Source organism: Balaenoptera acutorostrata, chromosome 11, assembly GCF_949987535.1.
Source record: "Balaenoptera acutorostrata chromosome 11, mBalAcu1.1, whole genome shotgun sequence".
NCBI lineage: Eukaryota > Metazoa > Chordata > Mammalia > Artiodactyla > Balaenopteridae > Balaenoptera > Balaenoptera acutorostrata.
Window position 1 is genome coordinate 107,179,675 of NC_080074.1, and position 22,305 is coordinate 107,201,979.

At 47.0% G+C, this 22,305-nt stretch overlaps 1 protein-coding gene across 5 annotated transcripts in view; it reads left to right on the forward strand.

Annotated features, from left to right (window-relative positions):
- USP18 (ubiquitin specific peptidase 18) overlaps nucleotides 1-21,082 on the forward strand; it is a 28,625-nt gene extending 7,543 nt beyond the window's left edge. For 4 of the 5 annotated variants that reach the window (XM_057556729.1, XM_057556730.1, XM_057556728.1 and 1 more), the window contains exons 2-11: nucleotides 3,810-3,917; nucleotides 5,068-5,164; nucleotides 6,639-6,784; nucleotides 11,993-12,072; nucleotides 12,335-12,481; nucleotides 12,839-12,934; nucleotides 13,370-13,537; nucleotides 17,918-18,049; nucleotides 18,513-18,562; nucleotides 20,457-21,082. In XM_057556729.1, the coding sequence (XP_057412712.1) occupies nucleotides 3,914-3,917; nucleotides 5,068-5,164; nucleotides 6,639-6,784; nucleotides 11,993-12,072; nucleotides 12,335-12,481; nucleotides 12,839-12,934; nucleotides 13,370-13,537; nucleotides 17,918-18,049; nucleotides 18,513-18,562; nucleotides 20,457-20,502 (966 nt within the window). In that variant the 5' untranslated portion in view covers nucleotides 3,810-3,913 and the 3' untranslated portion in view covers nucleotides 20,503-21,082. The remainder of the gene's footprint in view (nucleotides 1-3,809; nucleotides 3,918-5,067; nucleotides 5,165-6,638; nucleotides 6,785-11,992; nucleotides 12,073-12,334; nucleotides 12,482-12,838; nucleotides 12,935-13,369; nucleotides 13,538-17,917; nucleotides 18,050-18,512; nucleotides 18,563-20,456) is intronic. The other variant, XM_057556731.1, reaches the window with a different exon arrangement.
- The last annotated feature ends 1,223 nt before the right edge of the window (nucleotides 21,083-22,305 follow it).

The following is a 22,305-nucleotide window of genomic DNA, read 5'->3' on the forward strand; positions in this document are numbered from 1 at the left end:
CTGCTGGGCTGTGTGTGTGCTCTTTGCGGAGAATGACTCCACACCCGCATCAGACCATGTCTGTTTGCCTCAGACCACTGGCCTTGACTCCAAGTTCCAATTAATTAATTAACTAGTTAATGATAAAATAAACACTTATGAAACCCTTCCCCCCAAACTAGAACATTACTGGCGATTACATGCTCTCTACTTGTCTCATCCCTCTGCCTGCCCATTGGAGATAATGACCTGGTCTTTTTTTGTTTTTTTAATACTTATTTATTTATTATTTATTTGGCTGCTCCGGGTCTTAGTTGCGGCAGGCGGGCTCCTTAGTTGCGGCATGCGAACTCTTAGCTGCAGCATGCATGTGGGATCTAGTTCCCTGACCAGGGATTGAACCTGGGCCCCCTGCATTGGGAGCACAGAGTCGTAACCACTGTGCCACCAGGGAAGTCCTTGACCTGGTCTTTTTGATCTTCGTTATGCATTTAAAAATCTTTGTCACACATGCACGTTGATGCCTAAACAGCATAATGTCTCATTTTCCTTGAGTTTGAATCTACAAAAAGAAATATTAGATATTATCCTCTAAGAATTGCCTTTTGACTCAGCATTGTGTTTCTAAGATTCACCCTATTGTGACATATTCAGTCAGGTGCAACTGAGGAATATTATTTCATTGTGTAAATTTATTACAGCTCATGTACCCATTCTTCTGACATTTGGGTCGAGCGCTTGGATTGTTTCCATGTTTTTGCTGCACAAACAGCACTGCTATGAACATTCTTGTTTATGTCTCCAGGGACACATGTAAGAATTTCTCTTTTGAATTTTTGGGTTGAAGTTAAGTGAATGTTTAACTTTACAAGATGATGCCAGGTTGTTTTCCCAAGCGACTGTACCATTCTACACCCTCCCCTAGTAGTGTATAAAAGACCCTATTTATCTACATCCCCTCCAACACTTGGTTCCATCAGAATTCTTAACTGTTGCCAGTTGAATAGTGTAAAATGGTATCTCATTATGGTCAAGGTTTGCACTTCCCTGGCCACTAGTGACCACTTACTTTTTATAAAAACTAAAATTCTGGAACGTCTACATTTTATTCCAGTCCCGGCTTGGATGCACCCGTGCAGGTCTTCTCACAGTCCTTTGCACACTCTTCCCCACACGCTTCTCCCCCAAACCCCTGGGCTTTTTTGCACAACACCTGCCCTGCCTCAAGGTGCCCCTTATTTTAAACCATACCCTTTCCTCTTTAATAAACTCAGATCCAGACTCACTTTTCCCACGAACCCTACCCTCGTGAACATCAGTGAACTTAGGTTACTTCATTAAACCACTGAGTCCTGACGGGCCTCTGAGCCACTGGCTAGAGTACAGACGGGGGCAAGTCATTTAGCTACGTATATTAAGAGCCTTAAACTTCGTACACTGTGACCTTGTAATTATATTTTTAAGAATATCTCCTAGGGCTTCCCTGGTGGCACAGCGGTTAAGAATCCACCTGCCAATGCAGGGGACACAGGTTCGGGCCCTGGTCCGGGAAGATCCCACATGCCGCGGAGCAACTAAACCCGTGCGCCGCAACTACTGAGCCTGTGCTCTAGAGCCCGTGAGCCACAACTACTGAACCCGTATGCCACAACTACTGAAGCCCACGTGCCTAGAGCCCGTGCTCCGCAGCAAGAGAAGCCACCGCAATGAGAAGCCCGTGCACCGCAGCGAAGAGTAGCCCCCGCTCACCGCAACTAGAGAAAGCAGACGCTCAGCAACAAAGACCCAATGCAGCCAAAAATAAAAATATAAATAAATAAATTTATTAAAAAAAAAGAATATCTCCTAGGTATTTAGGGATTCTTTTTTGAAGTGGACCATTTTTAAAGTCCTTATTGAATTTGTTGCAATATTGCTTCTGTTTTATGTTTTGGTTTTTTGGCCGCGAGGCATGTGGGATCTTAGCTCCCCGACCAGGGATCGAACCCGCACCCCCTGCATTGGAAGGCGAAGTCGTAACCACTGGACTGCCAGGGAGGCCCCCCTCCTAGACATTGATTTAGCGTCTGGTTGTATCTGAAGGCCACAGGTTTATTTGCACGGGGACAGCAGAGCGATTGAAGAAACAGCATGGGTTGTGCCCGAGCTTAGACCCGGGGGCAGGCCTGAGCCCTGGGGAGATATGGCTGCCCGCAAAGCTGAAGAACTTGGTGAAATGAAAAGGCATGAGGCAGTGGGAGGACTGGGCTTGGATCCCACTTCCACGTGAAGGCCCTGCTTTTAGATATGAGGGAACCTTTGTGCATGGATTGCTGTGTCGGGCAGTGCCCTGCAGACACCAGTGGGCGCTCCAGGGCAGGTAGGGACAGGGTATGGTGGTTGTGACCTCGCTCCGAAACACAAGAGACTCCTGAGATTCCCACACACCTGGGGAGAATTTACAGGTGGCTGAAGCCTGTGTTGCCAGGAAGACATGGGTTCTGGTTAACATGACCTGGTTCACAGCTGCAGTTTTGTTGTGTCCATGACCTTTGGTTTGCCTGAGGAAAAATCACATAGGTAGAAAAAGGTTTTATACCTAAAAATGTTCACTGCAGCTTTTTTTATAACTGCAAAAAATTGAAAACAGCCAGAATATTCTGCAATGTTTTGTTGCTATATCAGGCATCACTGTGAAATGGTTGAAAATATACTGCTTTTTCCATTTCACATTATAACAAGAATATTTGATTACAGGCCTCTCTCAATTGCTTGTGCCCATGCAAGGGAAAAAGGAGAAGGCCCAGGTCAGGAAAGAATGTGTCAGAAAGTTTATATATGTGAATGTATACATATGGGCATGGTGTTTGGGTTCCCAAGGACATTTGCCAGCCAGTCCTGGCTGAGTCTCAGCGTTTCTTGATGGAGCCCATTGAGAAGAAGTCTCTATACCCTGTGTGTGTGTGTGTTTTGTCTGAGAAAGCCCAATAGACTCAAGGCCCCGCCATTGATTTGCCCTCCTTTGACGGTGTAGTCCCAGCTGAGCTGTGCGTGGGGAAGGTTTCCTGGGGAGCACGCTTGGGAACGACACCCAGGGGTGAGCACAGCCGGTGGGCAAACGGAGGACTTGAACTCCCAAAATTTGCGACAGAGGCCTCAGCCAATGCTAAGGGTAGCTCGGGGGCTGGGCGACCCTTCAGGCAGGTGGTAAGGCCCTTAGGCCCCCTCATCGTCCAGACTCTGGATAGGGACCGGGCCAGCTTTCTTCACTGGGGTGAATTCTGGAGGGGGCCTCAGCTGGGGGCCGTCGAGCACCAACACCCGGCGGCCTGGGGAAGGGCTCCTGTCCTGCCGGAGTGTGAGTGGTCACCACCTTCCGCTACAGGCAGACATAGCTGTTCCCCGCCCCAGTTACTTGAACGGCGCTGTGTACAACACGCGTGGGCGTTCGCAGCAGCCCCCGCCCCGGGAGCCAGGACAGGCTTCCTTGGGCCCAGCGTGTGGACGGCAAGGAGAGGGCTTTGAGCAGCCTTCAGGCAGTGGAGGGCCTGGGAGTGAGGAGCAGGGAGACCCAGGTGTCTGGTCTGGACCCCTTGGTGAACGTCGAGCCATTTGCCAGAACAGAGGGCCCAGGACAGAGGCTGGGGCCGTGGGTCCCAATGAGGACACGGTGGGACTGAGGGACCAAGGGGACGGAGTCTCGCCGAGTTGTCGTTTCTCGCCCTAGAGCTTTGCAGCCCAGTCTCCCCAGACTCTGGTCTCCCCCCAAGCCTGGCTCTTGGGGATCAGAACTGATCACATGGACGTGCTTCCCCTTCTCTCATCCTTTCCTCTGCGGTGTGCTTTCACAGAGGTCCCGCCAAGCCCGGCTCATGAGAGCTCTTCCCGGAAGTGAGGTCGTGCCGTCCTGAAGACGCCCTGCAGCTGCCGTCCGGGGGTCTTGGAGTGACTGCTGATGGGTAAGGTGCCGGGTCCCTAGGCCGGTCTTGGCTGTCTCAGCGTTTCTCAGCAGAGCCCATTAGGAGAAGGACGGGGCAGCAATGGGAAGAGGCACAGGGAGCCCCGAGCCCGGGCTCCCAATGAGCCGAGAACCCCAGTCTTCTCTCTTGACTGCGCAGAAATGCTTTGTTCGTCCGCTAGACCATAGAGCTTTGTGGTTGACGGTTGCTGCTCTCTGTGCCTCCACTTCTGCATCTGTGAAATGGGGATGATTATGCTCCTGAGCCCATAGGATTGTTGGGAAGAATAATGAGGTTGTTGTGGAAGCTGCTTTAATCCTGTGCTTGGCATGTCGTGGCCCCCAGCCTTCCCCCGGGTGCTAGTGTGTCTGGTGACAAAGTGCTTCTGCTGATCGGGTTCCTGCTGACCACGGATTCTTACGTTCTTACTGCCCCAGCTCGTACACCAGAGCCCTTTCCCCGGGAGCTCTGAGATTAGTGGACTCCCTCCCTCTTAAATTACGCACCTTGTGGGGTCTGCGGAGCCCAAGGTTGGGTGGGAAAGGGGAGGTTGGTTGCTAGTGGGTCAGAGAAATACTACCTTTTGGTTTTCTCACATCCTCATAAGTTCCTTGTGGCTTCCAGCCTCTCAAGGTGAATTTAGATGAGGTGGATCTCACCCAGAGCTTTCTTCTGATTCCCTTCCACCACCTGGTAGGGCCTGGGCAGGGGCCTTACCCCCGGGGCCCAGAGTAGATTGCCTGGGAGATGACTCTCGCCTCTGAGCCCGTAGATGCCCGCTGTGAGCCAGCTCTGTAGGGGCAGCTTGGGTGGGCAGGGCCCCTAGTTCTCCCCGATGCGCTGTCTGTAAGGTTTCTCTTCCTTTGCTCTTACTGTTGTTTGGGTTACCAGTTTGACAACGAGTGATACACCTCCTTGTGGCCTCTCTTTTCCTAATGGACTGTTAAAACTTCTGCTGCTATTTCACTTTGCAGAGGCTCGTGTTTCTCTCTCCTTTCCAATTTGTTTCCAAGCTCCTTAGTGAATTCTTTGTGCCTCTGGGAGTACCTTATAGAATTTCATGTCCTTAGGAGGGTCCAGAGAAATGTTTGGTGTTTGTTGAATTCTGTGGCAGGGCTTTCCCTCAGTATCTTCCCTCTGCTCCTCATAGGCCCGGTCGGTTTACACAACATTGGACAGACCTGCTGCCTTAACTCCCTGATCCAGGTGTTCGTTATGAACATGGAATTCACCAAGATATTGAAGAGGTAAGGCAATTGTTCGGGCAGATAAATGTGTATATTATTTTATGTTTTCAATTATTCAGTTATTCACAGTGGTTTGGACTTTTAGAAGTCTACTTCCAAAAGCTAACAGAGAAAAGATCTTGTTTTGCACAATCTGGATTATATACTATAATCATCTAAGATGATTTTTAAAAAATGTAAATGCTGATCCCACACCCAGATATTTGGTTTCACTTGGGGCCTAGGTGGGTGTCTAGGGTGGGGCCCAAGCATTCGTACTTTTCAGAAGATTCCCCAGGTGATTCTAAAGTGTAGCCAGATTGGCAGCCACTGATTTGGTTAAAAGGAAGTGGGGACCCTGCCAGTGTCAAATCAACGGGCAGGTCTATGAGTCTATTGACTTTTCTCAAACGAAACACATCCACATCCACACAGTATACACACCGTGAGAACCCTTCTTTCTTTCTTTTTTTTTTAAATGATTTTTAAAAAATTTTTATTTTATTTTTATTTAGTTTTGGCTCCTTTGGGTCTTCGTTGCTGTGCGCGGGCTTTCTCTAGTTTCAGCGAGCGGGGGCTGCTCTTTGTTGCGGTGCGCAGGCTTCTCACTGCGGTGGCTTCTCTTGTTGCGGAGCACGGGCTCTAGGCGCACGGGCTTCAGTAATTGTGGTGCGTGGGGTCAGTAGTTGTGGCTTGCGGGCTTCAGAGCACAGGCTCAGTAGTTGTGGTGCACAGGCTTAGCTGCTCCGTGGCATGTGGGATCTTCCCGGACCAGGGCTCGAACCTGTGTCCCCTGCGTTGGCAGGCAGATTCTTAACCACTGTGCCACCAGGGAAGCCCGAGAACCCTTCTTTCTTCTCAACCGGTTCTGCAGAGAGAGGCTGAGACTCCGCCAGGACTGACTGGCAAATTTCCTTGGGAACCCAAACACCACACCCATATGTATATATTCACATACATAAACTTTATCACTCATTCTTTTCTGCCTTTTGCTTTCTCCTTTTCCCCTTCCATGGGCATGGGCAGTTGAGAGATGCCAGTGATTAAACAAATCATTGCCAAGATACACTGACATTCCTTCATGTGTCCTTCCCAGAACCTAGATCATATTTACTTTTGGCCTTTGGAGAACTTCAGGCTGGCCATTTTGCTGTGGACGCAGGACCTATTGCACCTGCCCTTCGTTTTGGTGTGACTGCCGTGCAGGGTGGGGAGAGGGGTGAGGCCGCAGCTGTGCTGATCCCCCTCTCGAGAGGATACTCCCCTATAGCTGATTTGCTAACACGGTAGCTCTTCAACCTTGTCTATATGTGTAAATCATCTGGGAAACTTAAAAATCCTGGGAACTGGGCCCACCCCCAGAAATTCTGATGTAGTTAATCTGCAGAGTGGCCTGGACGTGAGATTTTTGAAAGTTCTCCCAGGTGCTTCTGGTGTGCCCCTGGTACTGAGAACCGTGGCGACAGGGAGGGTCGTGGCTGTTCTCACTCGGCAGGATAACGGTGCCCAGGGGAGCTGAGGAGCGGAGGAGAAGTGTCCCCTTCCAGCTGCTCTTGCTGCTGGAGAAGATGCAGGACAGCCGGGAGAAAGCGGTGCAACCCATGGGGCTGGCCTACTGTCTCCAGACATACAGCGTACCACGTAAGGCGGTCCTCCTGCTCGGGCTCCTGGCCTGGCGCTCTGAGAGGGAGGGGAGCGCGAGGGGGAGGGGACACGGGAGGGGGCAGCGGAGGAGAGGAGAGGAGAGGAGGGGGACGGATGCTCAGTGAGTGAACAGGAAGGAAACCCATGTGTTGGAGGCACGTGTGTGGATGTGAGATATCTTAAGGAGCCCCCATCTTCCAGGTGCAGCACTGGTGTTATTTATGCATGTATTACTTCCACACTCACTCTTTTTCTGCCTCTCGGTGGAGTAAGTAAGCCTAAGAGTCTCCTCAAAGCTGATTCAACTGCAGGTAAAGGATTCTAGGGAAACAGAATAAAGGCTTCATAAGGAGAAACCATGTTCTACAAAAGGAAACTCTTAAATAGCTTAGTTTTTTTTAAAAAACAGCCTTAATGAGATATACATCACATACTGTAAAATTCAGTCATTTAAAAATGTACAATTCAGAGGTTTTTAGTATTTCACAGAGTTGTGCAATTATCATCACAAACTAAACTTAGCAAATTTTCATCACCCCCCAAAGAAACCCCATACCCATTAGCAGTCATTCTCCTTTGTTTTCTTCTAGGTTTTATACTTTTAGCTCTTATATTAGATCCATGTTTCACTTAGAGCTAAATTTTGTGAATGGTGTGAGATAGGAGTCCAACTTCATTCTCTTGCATGTGGGCATCCAGTTGTTCCAGCACCATTTGTTGAAAATGCTACTCTTTTCCCACTGAATTGATTCAGTCTCTTTCCTTGTTACAACGAGCATCCTTTCATTTCAGCTTGACAAACTCCTCTCAGCCGTCCTTGTAAGGTAGGTCTAGTGGTGATGAGCTCTCAGTGTTTCTTTGTCTGGGAAAGCCTTTGTCTCTCCTTCATTTCTGAAGGATAGTGTTGCTGGATACAGTTTTCTTTATCAGCAGTTTTCCCTTTCATCACTTTGAATATATCATCCCACTTTCCCATGGTCTGTAAGGTTTGTGCTGAGAAATGTGCTGATAGTCTTATGGGGGTTCCCTTGTAGGTGATAAACTTCCTGTCTCTTGCTTTTAAGTTCTCTCTTTGTCTTTGATTTTCGACAGTAGTTTTGACAGTATTATGATGTGTCTTGGAGAACATCTGTTCAAAGGGAATATGTTTGGGGACCAGTGAGCTTCATGAACTTCAATGTCTAAATCTCTAACCAGATTTGGGAAGTCCCAGCCACTATTTCTTTAGATGAGTTTCCGGCCCCCTTTCCCCTCTCTTCTTCTGGGACTCCATTAAAGTGTAGGTTGTTTCTCTTAATGGAGTCCCATAGACTTTCTTCAATCCTTCTCAGTCTTTTTGCTCCTTTGACTGGACAGTTTCAAATGACCTGCCTTCTAGTTCACTGATTCCTTCTGCTTGGTCCAGTCTGCTTTTGAAGCTCTCTGTTGGATTCTTCAGTTCGATATTCTTTGGTTCTTTTTTATGTTTTCTATCTCTTTGTCAAACTTCTGTTTTAATTGTATTGCTTTCCTGATTTATTTAAATTGTTAATCTGTGTTCTCTGGTAGCTCTCCGAGCATCTTTAGAACAATTATTTAGAATTATTTTTCAGGCAACTTGGTATCTCCATTTCTTTGGGATCAGTTACTAGAAGTTTACTGTTTTCTTTTGGTGGTATCATGTTTCCCTGATTGTCCATGATCCCTGTAGACTTGTGTAGGGACTTTGCGAAGAAGGACCTTCACCTGCAGCTGGGGTGTGCTGTGATCCAGGTGTAGTGCTGTGAGGCTTGTGGTGGTTCTGGGTCTGGGTGGGTGTGATATCTCATTGGCTCAGGCTGCTGGGCTCCACGACCTCGATAACTGTGCCATCCTTGGAGAGAGCTGCAGGGGGTCTGAAGTAGCTGCAAGGGCTGTGAGGTAGTATTTCATTGTAGTTTTGATTTGTATTTCCCTAATGATTAGTGATGCTGGGCATCTTTTCATGTGCTTACTGCCATTTGTATGTCTTCTTTGGAAAAATATTCCAGTTCTTTGCCCATTTTTGAATTGGATTATTTTTGTTGTTGAGTTTAAAAGTTCTATATATTCTGGATGTTAATCCCTTATCAGATATATGCTTTGCAAATACATTCTCTCATTCTGTGGGGTGCCTTTTTACTCTGGGGATACTGTCTTTTGATGCATACATTTTAAAAATTTTCGTGAAGTCGAAGTTTTCTATGTTTTCTTTTGTTACCTGTGCCTTTGGTGTCACATCCAAGAAGTACTTGCCAAATCCAAGGTCGTGTGCTTTTGTCCTATGTGTTCTTCTAAGCATTTTATTGTTTAGGGTCTTACATTTAGGTCCTTGATCTGTTTTGAATTAATTTTTGTATATGCAGTTAGAAGCGTTCAACTTCATTTCTTTGCATGCGGATATCCAGTTTCCCCAGCATCATTTGTTGAAGAGACTATCCTTTCCCCACTGTATACTCTTGGCTCCCTTGTCAAAAATTATTGGACCATACATGTGAGGATTCATTTCTGGACTCTTTATTCTATTGCATCAATCTGTATGTCTGTCCTTATGCCAGTACCACACTGTTTTGGTTACTGTAGCTGTGTAGTAAGTTTTGAAATGAGGAAGTGTGAGTCCTCCAGTTTGTTACTCTTTTTCAGAATTGTTTTGGCACTTTGGGGTCCCTTGAGATTCTATATGAATTTTTTTTTTAACAATTTTGCTTATAGCTAGAGGAGTGAGTGGAGAGTATAGTTTATTTATTTATTTATCCATTTTTATCTTTGGCTGTGTTGGGTCTTCGTTTCTGTGCGAGGGCTTTCTCTAGTTGCGGCAAGCGGGGGCCACTCTTCATCGCGGTGCGCGGGCCTCTCACCATCGTGGCCTCTCTTGTTGCGGAGCACAGGCTCCAGACGCGCAGGCTCAGTAATTGTGGCTCATGGGCCTAGTCGCTCCGCGGCATGTGGGATCTTCCCAGACCAGGGCTCGAACCCGTGTCCCCTGCATCGGCAGGCAGACTCTCAACCACTGCGCCACCAGGGAAGCCCCTATATGAATCTTAAGATGAGTTTTTCTATTTCAGCAAATATCTTATTAGGATTTTGTTAGGGATTGCATTGAATATGTAGATTGCTTTGGGTAGTATTGACTTTTAAATAATACTAAATATTCTAGTCCATGTACATGGAATGTGTTTCCATTTATTTACGTCTTCTTTAATTTCTTTCAGCAGTGTTTTGTAGTTTTCATAATACAAGTCTTTTACCCATTTGGTTGAGTTAATTCCTAAGTATTTTATTGTTTTTGAAGCTATTATAGATGGATTTGTTTGTGTTATTTCATTTTCAAATTGTTTATTGTTCATGTATGTATAGAAATACAATTGACTTTTGTGTGTTGACTTTGTATCATATTTTTAATTTCATTTATTAGATCTAAAAGCTTTGTTTCGTGGAGTCTTTTAATATATGAGGTCATATCATCTGCAAACAACGGTAATTTTACTTCTTCCTTTCCAATGTGGATGCATTTTATTTCTTTTCTTATCTAATTGCTCTGGCTAGATCTTCCAGTACTGTGTTGAATAGAAGTGGTGAAAGCAGGCATCCTGCTTTTACAGAGACCCGCACTCCACTGTCCCAGTTGTATGTCACCTTTCTTTAGCTTTCCATAGCAGTTTGTACACCTGGGGAATTTTTCTCATTCTTCTTTTTTTTTTAAAAATAAATTTATTTACTAATTTTTTTTTTGGCTGAGTTGGGTCTTCATTCCTGTGTGCGGGCTTTCTCTAGTTGCGGCAAGCAGGGGCTACTCTTCTTTGCAGTGCACAGGCTTCTCATTGCGGTGGCTTCTCTTGTTGCAGAGCACGGGCTCTAGGCATGCGGGCTTCAGTAGTTGTGGCACGTGGGCTCAGTAGTTGTGGTGCACAGGCTTAGTTGCTCCACGGCATGTGGGATCTTCCCGGACCAGGGCTCGAACCCATGTTCTCTGCATTGGCAGGTGGATTCTTAACCACTGCGCCACCAGGGAAGGCCTGGTGGCCTTATTCTTCTTTGAATTGTGAGTACATGGATACTTGCCTCCCACTAGACTATAGGTTTCTTGGGGACAGGAACTTTCTCTGGCCTGTGCAATGCCTTGCACGTAGCAGGTGTGAAGGAAGTTATGGGTTGGGCAAGCATCCCTGTATTTCTTAGATGAATCGGGATTCCTGGTTCTGGGATGGTCAGGTGCGGCAAGGTGGCTCTACGTGGCAAGCTGACGCGACTCCCTTTATGTCCTGTGTGGTGGGCAGCCTTCTGAAAATAATTCCCTAGAGACTGCATCAGTGCAGCCTGCTACCAGCCTGCTTGTCTACGGTTTGGGATTATTAGCTTGGAATGTGGATTAATTAACCATTCAACAAATATGTAATGTTCACCTATTATGTGCCAGTTACTGAGCTGGTAAGGGAATTAGACTGACAGAGTATTTGCCTCTATGGAGCTGACAGTTTAGAGGAGAGACACAGGCCAAAACAAAATACAACCCCAAAACATTAAGTACAGATTGTGATAAGTATCACGAAGGAAATTGTGTTGAGATAGCAGATATGAATGTTTAATACCTTTTCTTGCAACGTCTTTGCGACTCGGGAACATGGATTCATTCACCCCTGTGCACCGCTTGTAGCCTGATGTTCACGTGTGTAGGATTCATGGCCTATTCCTGCTTCCTCTCCGCCAGCACCCTCTAACACTGAGAAGGTTATTTCCCTTCTTGTTCTCCCGGACACCTTTGGGGAAGACCTGGGTCAGGTATTAGTGTTGGGAAACTGCTCAATTTTTAGGGGAGTGAATAAAGAAAATATGGAGAGGCATAGAGAAGTCAGTGGCCACAGGAGTCCAGTTGGAGGCTTGGCAGGGACATAGGAGAGAATCCACCGCTGACTATTGGTTTTGTGTAGCTGGATTCCCCAGCGGAGGCCAGCAGGGGTGGGTGGCAACTCAGAGGACAGAAGACTTGTGTGATGCGGTGGGGCTGGACTTTGAGTTTTAAAAGGAGTTCTCAAAATCAATACCAAGCTGATCTTTCATTTTTATGACCGAACATCCTGTGGAAACTTAGCCTGAAAGCGGGGAAAGACAACGTGACGAGTGTTCGCATGCATCTAGGTAGCTGGGGCAGGAGGGCATGACAGGTGTCCCTGGGTCCTCACCCTGGGCGTTGCTTTTCTCTTTGGCCAGTGTTTGTCCAGCATGATGCTGCCCAGCTCTACCTCACAGTCTGGAACCTGATTAAAGACCAAATCACAGATGTGGACTTGGTAAGTCCTAGAACGAGAGAGCTCAGAAGGTGAGCATGCTGTCTGTGTGACGTGTAGAGAGGACTGAAAGGGGAAATGCATGTAAAATGCTTATCACGACTGCATAGTGCAGTTGCTGTGATTTCTCTGCGCCTTTGTGAGCGAGCGGAGAGCGGCTGCCCTTCTGGAGCTGTGTGCGGCGGCCGCAGCGCTGGAGCTTGGCCGGACCTGCTTACTCGCGGCTTTCTCTGCACCTTCATCCTCCTCCCCCTCCCTTTTGCAGGTAGCGAGGCTGCAGGCCCTCTATGCCATGCGCGTGAGGGAGTCCCTCGTTTGCCTTGGATGTACCGTGGAGAGTGACAGAAGCAGCAGCATGCTGACCCTCCCCGTCTCTCTCTTCGACATGGATTCAAAGCCCCTGAAAACACTGGTGAGGGGTCCTTGTGGGGAGTTTGCTGTTCCCGCACAGCCCAGCGCTGCTGGTGCCCCCTTGCTTCTTTAATCCACCCTTGGCTTTTAAAAAATCATTTCCGTTTCCTTTGCATGGCTCTGGCTAAGTTCTCCTTTCATTTGCGGGGGGAAAAAACGTTTCTCCTCCTACGGCCCCTTATCCTCACTGCTTCCTCCAAAACGTAGGTCTTTCCTGAGACCCTGGCACATGTACCACGCTGGGCTGGATGTTAGGGGACCTGGGGAAAACAAGGAGAGAAGCTTAAGCTCATCGGCAGGGTGAGGGGTTGTACCCAGAAGGAAATAACCCTGCCTTTCCTTTGCTCCCCTGGGACAGGAGGACGCTCTCCGCTGTTTCTTCCAGCCCAGGGAGCTGTCCAGCGCAGACAAGTGCTTCTGTGGGAACTGTGAGAAGAAGACCTGCTGGAAGCAGGTACTTGCTCCCAAACCGAATGCTTCTGGCCCGTCTGGGGTTCCCCTTGGGGGCCTCCCGCTGAGGGAGGGAATCCCTTCAGGCTGGGGATCCTGGGGCTTGTGACTTCCAGGGCTGTGGATACGCTCCTTGGACCCCATCACTGAGACGGACGGGGGAAGGCACAAGAGCGGGGGCTGTTTTCCCCTCAGGACCAGACTCCCCTGGGAGGGGAGCAGACCCCGTAGTTCTTCTGGGTTCCTGGGTGGAGCCCTGGGCTTCTTGAGCCTTCTGTGGGAGGCCCAGCAGATCCAGCAGGTGGGGCCCTTACCGTGTGATTCCATTCCGCTCCCTTCTTTTTTGGAAGAAGAACATACCGTCGGCCCTGGTGTTTCTCGGAATTGACCTGTTTCAAATGCCTGGGACTCGTCTCCACGGTGACTTTGCTTTTTCCAGGTCTTGACGCTGACCCACCTGCCCCAGACATTGACCATCCACCTCATGCGTTTCTCCAGCAAAAATCTGCGGACAGAAAAAATCTGCCACTCACTGTGTTTCCCCCAGAACTTGGATCTAAATAAGCTCCTTGAGATGGAGGGAGAGCCGTGCGCTGCTGAGGAGCAGGTGAGGGCCCCTCGCGTCCCTTCCACCCACCACGTAAGACAGCCCATCCTTTGTTTGTCTTCCCTCCCCCGAGCTGATTGGCGTCAAGATCACCGGAGATGCATTTTGAGCATCCTTCTTTCCTCCGGTGGCTGAGCTCAGGACACGGAGGGACGCTCACCAACAGCTTGGTATGATTCATAGAAACATGTTCATACACTCGAGAAACACTTGTTTCTCTAAAAAGGAGTTTAATGATGGGAACCCGAGTCTCTCGAATAACAGCGATGGGCTGTTAGCCTCACATTGCCACCAACATTTGCTGTTGGCAGTTGCATTTCTTTTAAGATTCAAAAGACTTTATTTCTGATGATTGGATTTGCACTCATCTACCTCACAGCAATGAGGGAAGGAACCCATAAGTCAGAACCTTCCTTTTAAATAGGATGTGCAGTGCTTACGTAGCCACAGGTAACCATGGCACCCTGGGTTCTAAATAGAGCCCCAGCCTAACGTTCTACTTCAGGCAGCTTATGCTTACCTTGGGGATAATAAGAAAGCAGCCAGCACGTTGGGCCAAATTGATTCAGAGTAAAGTTGGATTCAGGTGTCTTGAGCTAATAAATTGTTGGGAAATTCTGAGAAAAAAGTGACATAAATGTCTTTTCTCCATAGGTTTAAAATGCTACATTTATTCCCATACATATGTGAGTCCATTTTTTGGACTTTCTGTTTTGTTCCACTGGGCTGTTTACTATCCATGCTCTAGAACCATGGTTTTTTAAAAATTGAGGCCTGACAACGTGTTATAGTGGCTCCTTCCCTGTTCAGGGCACGTACATTTCATAGGATTCTCAGTTTCTTTCCTTCTAGTTTCCTTATTTCCACTTGCACAGCCTACCTAATGAAATGTATCTTAAAATTTTTTTCCTCTTGAAAAGACTTGTGAGGAATTATATAATGAATCTCCACATCCACCAACGGCTTAAACAGTTACCCAAACTCATGGCCAGTCTTGCTTTACCTACACCCCATCCTCTTCTTTCTCCAAACCTCTACTGGATGATTTTGACGCAAATCCCAGACACCATACATGTCATTTGTAAGCATTTCATTATGTCTCTCTAAAGAATAAGCACTCTTTTTCTAAACATGACCAATTCCATCTTATGATTCTTTAATATCCTCTAATAGCTGGTAAATATTTGGATTTCCCTGACTGTCCTGTAAGTTGTTTGCTTTGTTTGAATATAGAGCCAAGTAAAGTCTACACTTGTATTTGCTTACCTTTGTTTTCCCCCCTCCCTCCCCCTTGCCTTTCTTTCTTCTTCAGGTTAAGTTTCTTTGATGTTTCCACTCCTTTTCTTTTCCTTGAAATTTATTTGGTTGAAGGTTTTTTTAAATGTATATCCAGAATTGGCTGGCAGGTCTTATTTGACATATTCCTCTAGCCCTGGTATTTCTTGTGAACTGAGAGTTAGATCCAGAGATTGCCCCGCACTTTTTGCACAGCAAAGGAAACCATAAACAAGACAAAAAGACAACCCTCAGAATGGGAGAAAATATTTTCAAATGAAGCAACTGACAAAGGATTAATCTCTAAAATATACAAGCAGCTTATGCAGCTCAATATCAAAAAAACAAACAACCCAATCCAAAAATGGGCAGAAGACCTCAATAGACATTTCTCCAAAGAAGATATACAGATTGCCAACAAATACATGAAAGGATGCTCAACATCACTAATCATTAGAGAAATGCAAATCAAAACCACAATGGGGTATCACCTCACACCAGTCAGAATGGCCATCATCAAAAAATCTACAAACAACAAATTCTGGAGAGGGTGTGGAGGAAAGGGAACCCTCTTGCACTGTTGGTGGGAATGTAAACTGATACAGCCACTATGGAGAACAGTATGGAGGTTCCTTAAAAAGCTAAAAATAGAACTACCATATGACCCGGCAATCCCACTGCTGGGCAAATACCCAGAGAAAACCATAATTCAAAAAGAGTCATGTACCACAGTGTTCATTGAAGCACTATTTATAATAGCCAGGACATGGAAGCAAGCTAAGTGTCCATCGACAGATGAATGGATAAAGAAGATGAGGCACATATATACAGTGGAATATTACTCAGCCATAAAAAGAAATGAAATTGAGTTATTTGTAGTGAGGTGGGTGGACCTAGGGTCTTGTCATACAGAGTGAAGTAAGTCAGAAAGAGAAAAACAAATACCATATGCTAACACATATATATATGGAATCTAAAAAAAAAAAGGTTCTGATGAACCTAGGGGCAGGACAGGAATAAAGAGGCAGACGTAGAGAATGGACTTGAGGACACGGGGAGGGGAAAGGGTGAGCTGGGACGAAGTGAGAGAGTGGCATGGACATATATACACTACCAAATGTAAAATAGCTAGCTAGTGGGAAGCAGTCGCATAGCACAGGGAGATCAGCTTGGTGCTTTGTGACCACCTAGAGGGGTGGGATAGGGAGGGTGGGAGGGAGATGCAAGAGGGAGGGGATATGGGGATATATGTATATGTATAGCTGATTCACTTTGTTATACAGCAGCAACTAACACACCATTGTAAAGCAGTTATACTCCAATAAAGATGTAAAAAAAAAATCCAGTGTAACATCCCCACATGAGAATAGAGAATGATTTTAGCCCTCCCTTTTGGGGGACTAAGCTTCGTTTGTCCTACCCTCATCCTGTCCCTTTCACGATCCTGCTTCAAAGTCTCAGGTTAGGGATATTATTTGACTGTGTTGAGAAAACAAGTACAGTTTTCCCGACTCATGTGGAGATCTTGCTCACAGTCAGTGAAAACTCTTTCTCTTGCCACTGCTCTCTTTTCACAGAATTCTCTCTTATCTTGACTTGCTAAGATTTGAGGGAGTAGAAAGACTTACTGCCAAACCTAGTGAATACTTTTTGGTCTTTCCCTTACTTGATCTTTTTGTGATATTCTGTTATTGATCCTATTCTCCTTCAAAATCTGCCTACTCTAGGCCTCTCACCTGGGGTTTCTTTCTCCATTGCTGGATCCTTTACTGCCCATTTTTATTGGTATTTAGTTTTAATTACATTCCTTTTTCTTCCCATTTGTTGAATGTCATCTCATTAATTCTCATGGTTTCAATCACCTCAAACTGAAGACTTCCAACCCCTGTCTCCTGCCCAGGTCTCACTCTTGACCTCCAAATGGTGTGTCCACCTCCTACTCAGTGTTGTCACACGGTCCCCAAATGCACTGTCTTCATCCCCAAACACCTCTGTTCCATGTGTGACTTTATAGCAGCAGCGTCTTCCTAATTTCCAAGCCAAAAATCTGGGGTTCATCCTTGTAGTGCCCCCTACTTGCTCCCCCACCCCCATAGCCATCAGTTGCAAAGGAACTTATTATTTTTCCTTAACTTTGCACAAATCTGTCCTCTCGCCTCTACGTTTGCCCTCACTTACTCAGTATAGGGGTCGAGAGCTTGGGCTTCGAAGCCGGGCGGGCCCGGGGTTGAAGTCCGGCCTCTTCTCTTCGTAAGCTCTGACCCTTGCGTAAATTACTCTGCTCCCTGAGCTCAGATTCCACGTCTGCAAAGTAGGATTTCTGCTGGCACCCAGTTTACAGGTTTGCTGTGGCTGTTAAATGTAACAATGCATGTGAAGACTGAGCCGGGTGCTGGCAGTCAGCTGGTAATTGCCGTGTTATTAATGCTTATTATCATTTAGGGGCTGCTCCCGGTAGTAATGGCTGGGCTCTCACCACTTCTTCCTCGTGCCCTTGTGGTTCCCTGACTTGTCTCGTTGGCGCTGCCTCACTTGAACTCTCAGTCCGTTTTTCGCGCCACGTTATTTCAGTGTTTCTCAAACACAAATCCGATGACGTTGCTCCCCTGCGTAAAGCCTTCCGACGGCTCCCACCGCTCGGGATAAAGTTCTGATTCCTGACTGGGCCTTTGTGGACGTTAATCCCATGGCTCCCAGCACCCCCAGCTGCGTTTCCGGGTGCATTGTCCTGTTCCCACCGGGCCTCCGCAGTTCCTGGTCCGTACCCCATCACGCGTGTGCCATGATGGCCCTTCAGGATCGGTTCAAGCACGTCTTCTCTGGGGGCTTTCCTCGGCTGGTCATTCCTTCTCCTTTTTGGGGCAAAAAGTGGTTCTTCCCAAATTTACCTCCAAATGCATCTGGTATAAAACATGGCATTACAGCTCTGGCATAATTAGCTGTGAGCCTTGTGGTCAAAGACGGTTTTCTAGTGCCCCGGAAGCACCAGTGCCTGGCAGAGAAAGGCACTGAATAAGCAAAGGCGCGATGAAATAGTTTCCTCCTTCTAGACGAGGGTCAGAAGAGGAGGGATGATGGGGGTCTCTTTGTCCTTGTGTCCTTCAGCATGGGGGACAGTATGAACTCTTCGCTGTGATTGCCCATGTGGGGAAGGCTGACTTCGGTCACTACTGTGCTTATGTCCGGAGTTCTGTGAATGGAAAATGGTTCTGCTTCAACGACTCCAATGTTTGCTGGGTGAGAAACATCCTCCAGAATTGCCTCTTGCCCTGGATTCTCCATCTCTAATAAGTTCTGAGCCAGGACTAGATGGGCCCTCAAGGCCCAGACACCCTGTGGTCCTGTTCTCTGTGTGTGGGGCCTTTCGTGGGGTTTGAAGCCCTTTTCTTCATGGAGCCCCTGTCTGGTTTACAGCGCTCTGCTACTCCACTTAGCTCAGTGTCTAGGTTTTTGGGATTCTAGGCTCAGTGCCCTGCAGCCTCGTGCTCTGGGGGAAGCTTACTGAAAGCAAGAAGAGTCAGAGGAGTTAGAAAATCTTGGCTTGGCAACACCAAGTTTAAACAGAGGGACAGTGTACTAAAGAGACTTCATACACATGGCACCTGTCACTAGGTGATCCAGGTCACGGGCGTAACGGGGGTGGGTTTGTCTGGGTGAGTGAGGGAGGGCCGCTTCACCTTGTCTGTCTGTGTGCTTCCAGGTGTCCTGGGAAGACGTCCAGTGTACCTATGGAGATCACAGCTACCGCTGGTGAGAGAAGCACTGGGGTGGTGGGGTCCCAACGCGCTCACACACCCTGAGCAGCATAGGGTGCTAGCTGCTCTATGAAGCGCTCACGGACTCAGCTGCCACTCGCCTTTGGATGGCCCCCTAGTGAATACTGCTCAGCCTCATCTTTCAGTACCACCCACCACACTGCTCTTCCTGCAGTTTAGACTCCAACAGTACTGAAGTATAAGTGGCTCCCGAATATCACACTGTCCATGGCTTTGCGCATGCTGTTCCCGGACTGTGCTGCCTTTCCCTAATTTGTCACTGCGGCAAAGCCCCTCTCGTGTTTTGGTACGTCCGCTCGTGCCCGCCTCCTCTGTAAAGCCTTCCCAGCAGCATCCGGGCAGGTTTGTAGGAGCTTCTCAGATGCTTTCCCTGCATTTGGAGCTCACCTCCTTTACAGCAAGGATCCCACTGCTCTGTAATTGTTCGCCTACATAACATTCTTTCACATTAACCGTGAACTCTTTGGAGGCAAGGATCACTCTTTTCCTCCTTCTTTGTCTGGTACAGTGGCTTGCATGTAGTAAATAACAATAACTAAATTGTTAAAAATCAATAACTACAGAGGGGAAGCTGGAGAGAAAAAAACTGGGTGAAGGTAAAGCAGAGACTTTGTAAGTCTTTCCTGCTAAGCTTCTGGCTTAGAGGTGACATTGTACACTAAGTATGATGTGCGAGATGACCCCAGCTGCACACGTAGACCTTCACTTGGAAACTAATGAATTAGGTGAAATTCGTGCTTGAAATCCTCCCCGCCTCCACCTTGTACCTTTCGTCTTCTCTTCCTTTTCTTCTAAGCATCTCCCTTAGATGCCCACTCTTTGTCACCTTTTGGTTGTCAGTGATCCCCCATTATTATTATTATTTTTAAAAATATTTATTTATTTATTTGGCTGCGTGGCGTCTTAGTTGTGGCACGAGGGATTTTCATTGCAGCACACGGGCTTCTTTCTAGTTGTGGCGTGCAGGCTCCAGAGCACGTGGGCTCAGCAGTTGCAGCGCGCAGGCTTAGTTGCCCTGCGGCATGTGGAATCTTAGTTACCTGACCAGGGATCGAACCCACGTCCCCTGCATTGGAAAGCGGATTCTTTTTTTTTTTTTTAATTAATTACTTTTATTTTTGGCTGCATTGGATCTTCCTTGCTGCTCGTGGGCTTTCTCTAGTTGTGACGAGCAGGGGCTGCTCTTCGTTGCAGTGCGTGGACTTCTCATCGTGGTGCCCTCTCGTTGCGGAGCATGGGCTCTAGGCACGCAGGCTTCAGTAGTTGTGGCACGCAGGCTCAGTAGTTGTGGTGCATGGGCTTAGTTGCTCCATGGCATGTGGGATCTTCCCAGACCAGGGCTCGAACCCGTATCCCCTGCACTGGCAGGCGGATTCTTAACCGCTGTGTGGAATGTGGATTCTTAACTACTAGACCACTAGGGAGGTCCCGATAACCCATTATTTAGATCAGGGTTTGGCAGACTTTCTCTGTAAAAGGCCAGAGAGTGAATGTTTCAGCCTCTGGGACACACAGTCTCTGTTGCAGCTCCTCAACTCTGCCTCTGCAGCACAAAAGCAGCCACAGATGATATGTGAGTGAGTAAGCGTGGCTTTGTTCCAGTTATGTTTATTTGCAAAAACAGGGTTGGATTTGGCTCACAGGCTCATAGTTTGTCAACCCCTGATTGAGACATTAACTAGCAGCTTAATAGTAGTTATTTTCCCAGGTCACCAGTTTTGTCCCCTCTGAGGTGATGGATATGAAGACTTACTTGATCCAATAACCTGGAAAGTTTTCTGACGGGTGTCCTATCGTGAATTAATAATGTATTAATTAACTATGAATGTTTCATTTCTGTGACACTGTTGCAATTGTTTTCTTCCTAGGCGGGAAACTGCTTATCTTCTGGTTTACATGAAGATTGAGTCCTAATGGATGTACCCTAAACCTTCAGAGACCTACAGAGTATCATTTTCCTTTTCTGTTCCTGGATCTGCAGACTCTTTTAAGATATTCTGCAGTGAGGAGAGGCACCGTTTTGAAATTGTTTAATTAAACTTTATTTATAATCAGTGATGATTGTCAAAATATTTAACAGTGACACTGTGCATGTTTGGATCAGTCAGAGTGGATACTTCCACCAGTGGACCCTGGCCCCATGGCTGCATCACGTCCAGAGTACTCCTGCTGTGCAAGGGGTAGTCCTTTAGCTGGGAGATTGCGGAGCCCAGGGGCTCCCAGGGGAGTAGAGACCAGGCCAGCACTGGTAGCAGGGGGCAGTCAGGTGGCAAGGGGCAGTGGTAGGGAACTATTTCCATATTTTACAGCTAAGGTTACTGTACTGGTTGGTACTGGCTGTATATCATTTCTGTTTATAATTTAAAAAATTTTAGAACCTGTATCAATTACATAAAACTCAAGTGCTTTGTAATTGTTATTCATTTATTTGGCAAATATGTATTGATCACCTACTCCCCATGAGATGGTGTGCCAGACACAATAATGAATAAAGTTCTTTCTCTCAAAAGGAGTTTTTAGTTTAATGGGGGTTATACTAAGGGTTAATGCTACAGGAATTCAAAGGAAAGTGAAATTGCTCCTGTTTTGGGGCCATGGGAGAAGACTGAAGGCTGAAAAGGGGCTTAGAGTGAGGACAGTTAGTTTACAGGGAGAAGCATACCCAGTGGCATGCTTGAAAGGGCAAGGTTCAAGGTCCAAAGATCATCCACCCACCTGGATGGAAGGGAAGTGGGGCTCAGAATGTAGAAGGTCTTGATCTAGGCTCAGAAATTTGGGTTTAATTTAATAAGTAATGAGGAATTTCTTTTTTGTTTTGGAAAGGGTTCAAAAAGGAAAGGAACAGTTAGTGGTGTTTTCGTAAAATGGATTTGCCAGGGCTGGCGACATGGATTAGAGACGGGATGGCAGAGCGGGTGGAAGGGCGTTCACAGTCTCTGGAGCCACGTTAGAGGAAGAACGTGGACGGTGAGGGGCGGTCCCGGGAGACTCCATACCAACCTGGGAGGTGAGTACGTGGACACCCTCGTCTTACAGATGAAGTGACTGAGTCCTTCACATGTTTAACGACTTGCTCCAGGTTTCATACTTGGTAAGTGGCAGGGGCCGAAACTTCCAATGTGAAATGTGGGTGGTTTGTTATTTTATTTTATTTTATTTATTTATTATTTTTTTAAATTTTTATTTATTATTATTTATTTATTATTTATTTTTGGCTGTGTTGGGTCTTCGTTTCTGTGCGAGGGCTTTCTCTAGTTGCGGCAGGCAGGGGCCACTCTTCATCGCGGTGCGCGGGCCTCTCACTATCGCGGCCTCTCTTGTTGCGGAGCACAGGCTCCAGACGCGCAGGCTCAGTAATTGTGGCTCACGGGCCCAGCTGCTCCGCGGCATGTGGGATCTTCCCAGACCAGGGCTCGAACCCGTGTCCTCTGCATTGGCAGGCAGACTCTCAACCACTGCGCCACCAGGGAAGCCCTGTTATTTTATTTTTATTGGCAAAAAATTAGCCATGCAAGAATAAATTCTCACTGTAAAATATATTGATAGAACCTCTTCCTTAGACGTAAACATTGTTAAACAGGTGTGTATTCGTTTCCCAGCACTGCCGTAACAAATTATCACAAAGTGCTTGGCTAAAAACAAGAGGAATTTTTTTCTCTCACAGTCTGGAGGCCAGAAGTCTGAACTCGAGGTGCCACAGGGCTGGTTCCTTCTGGA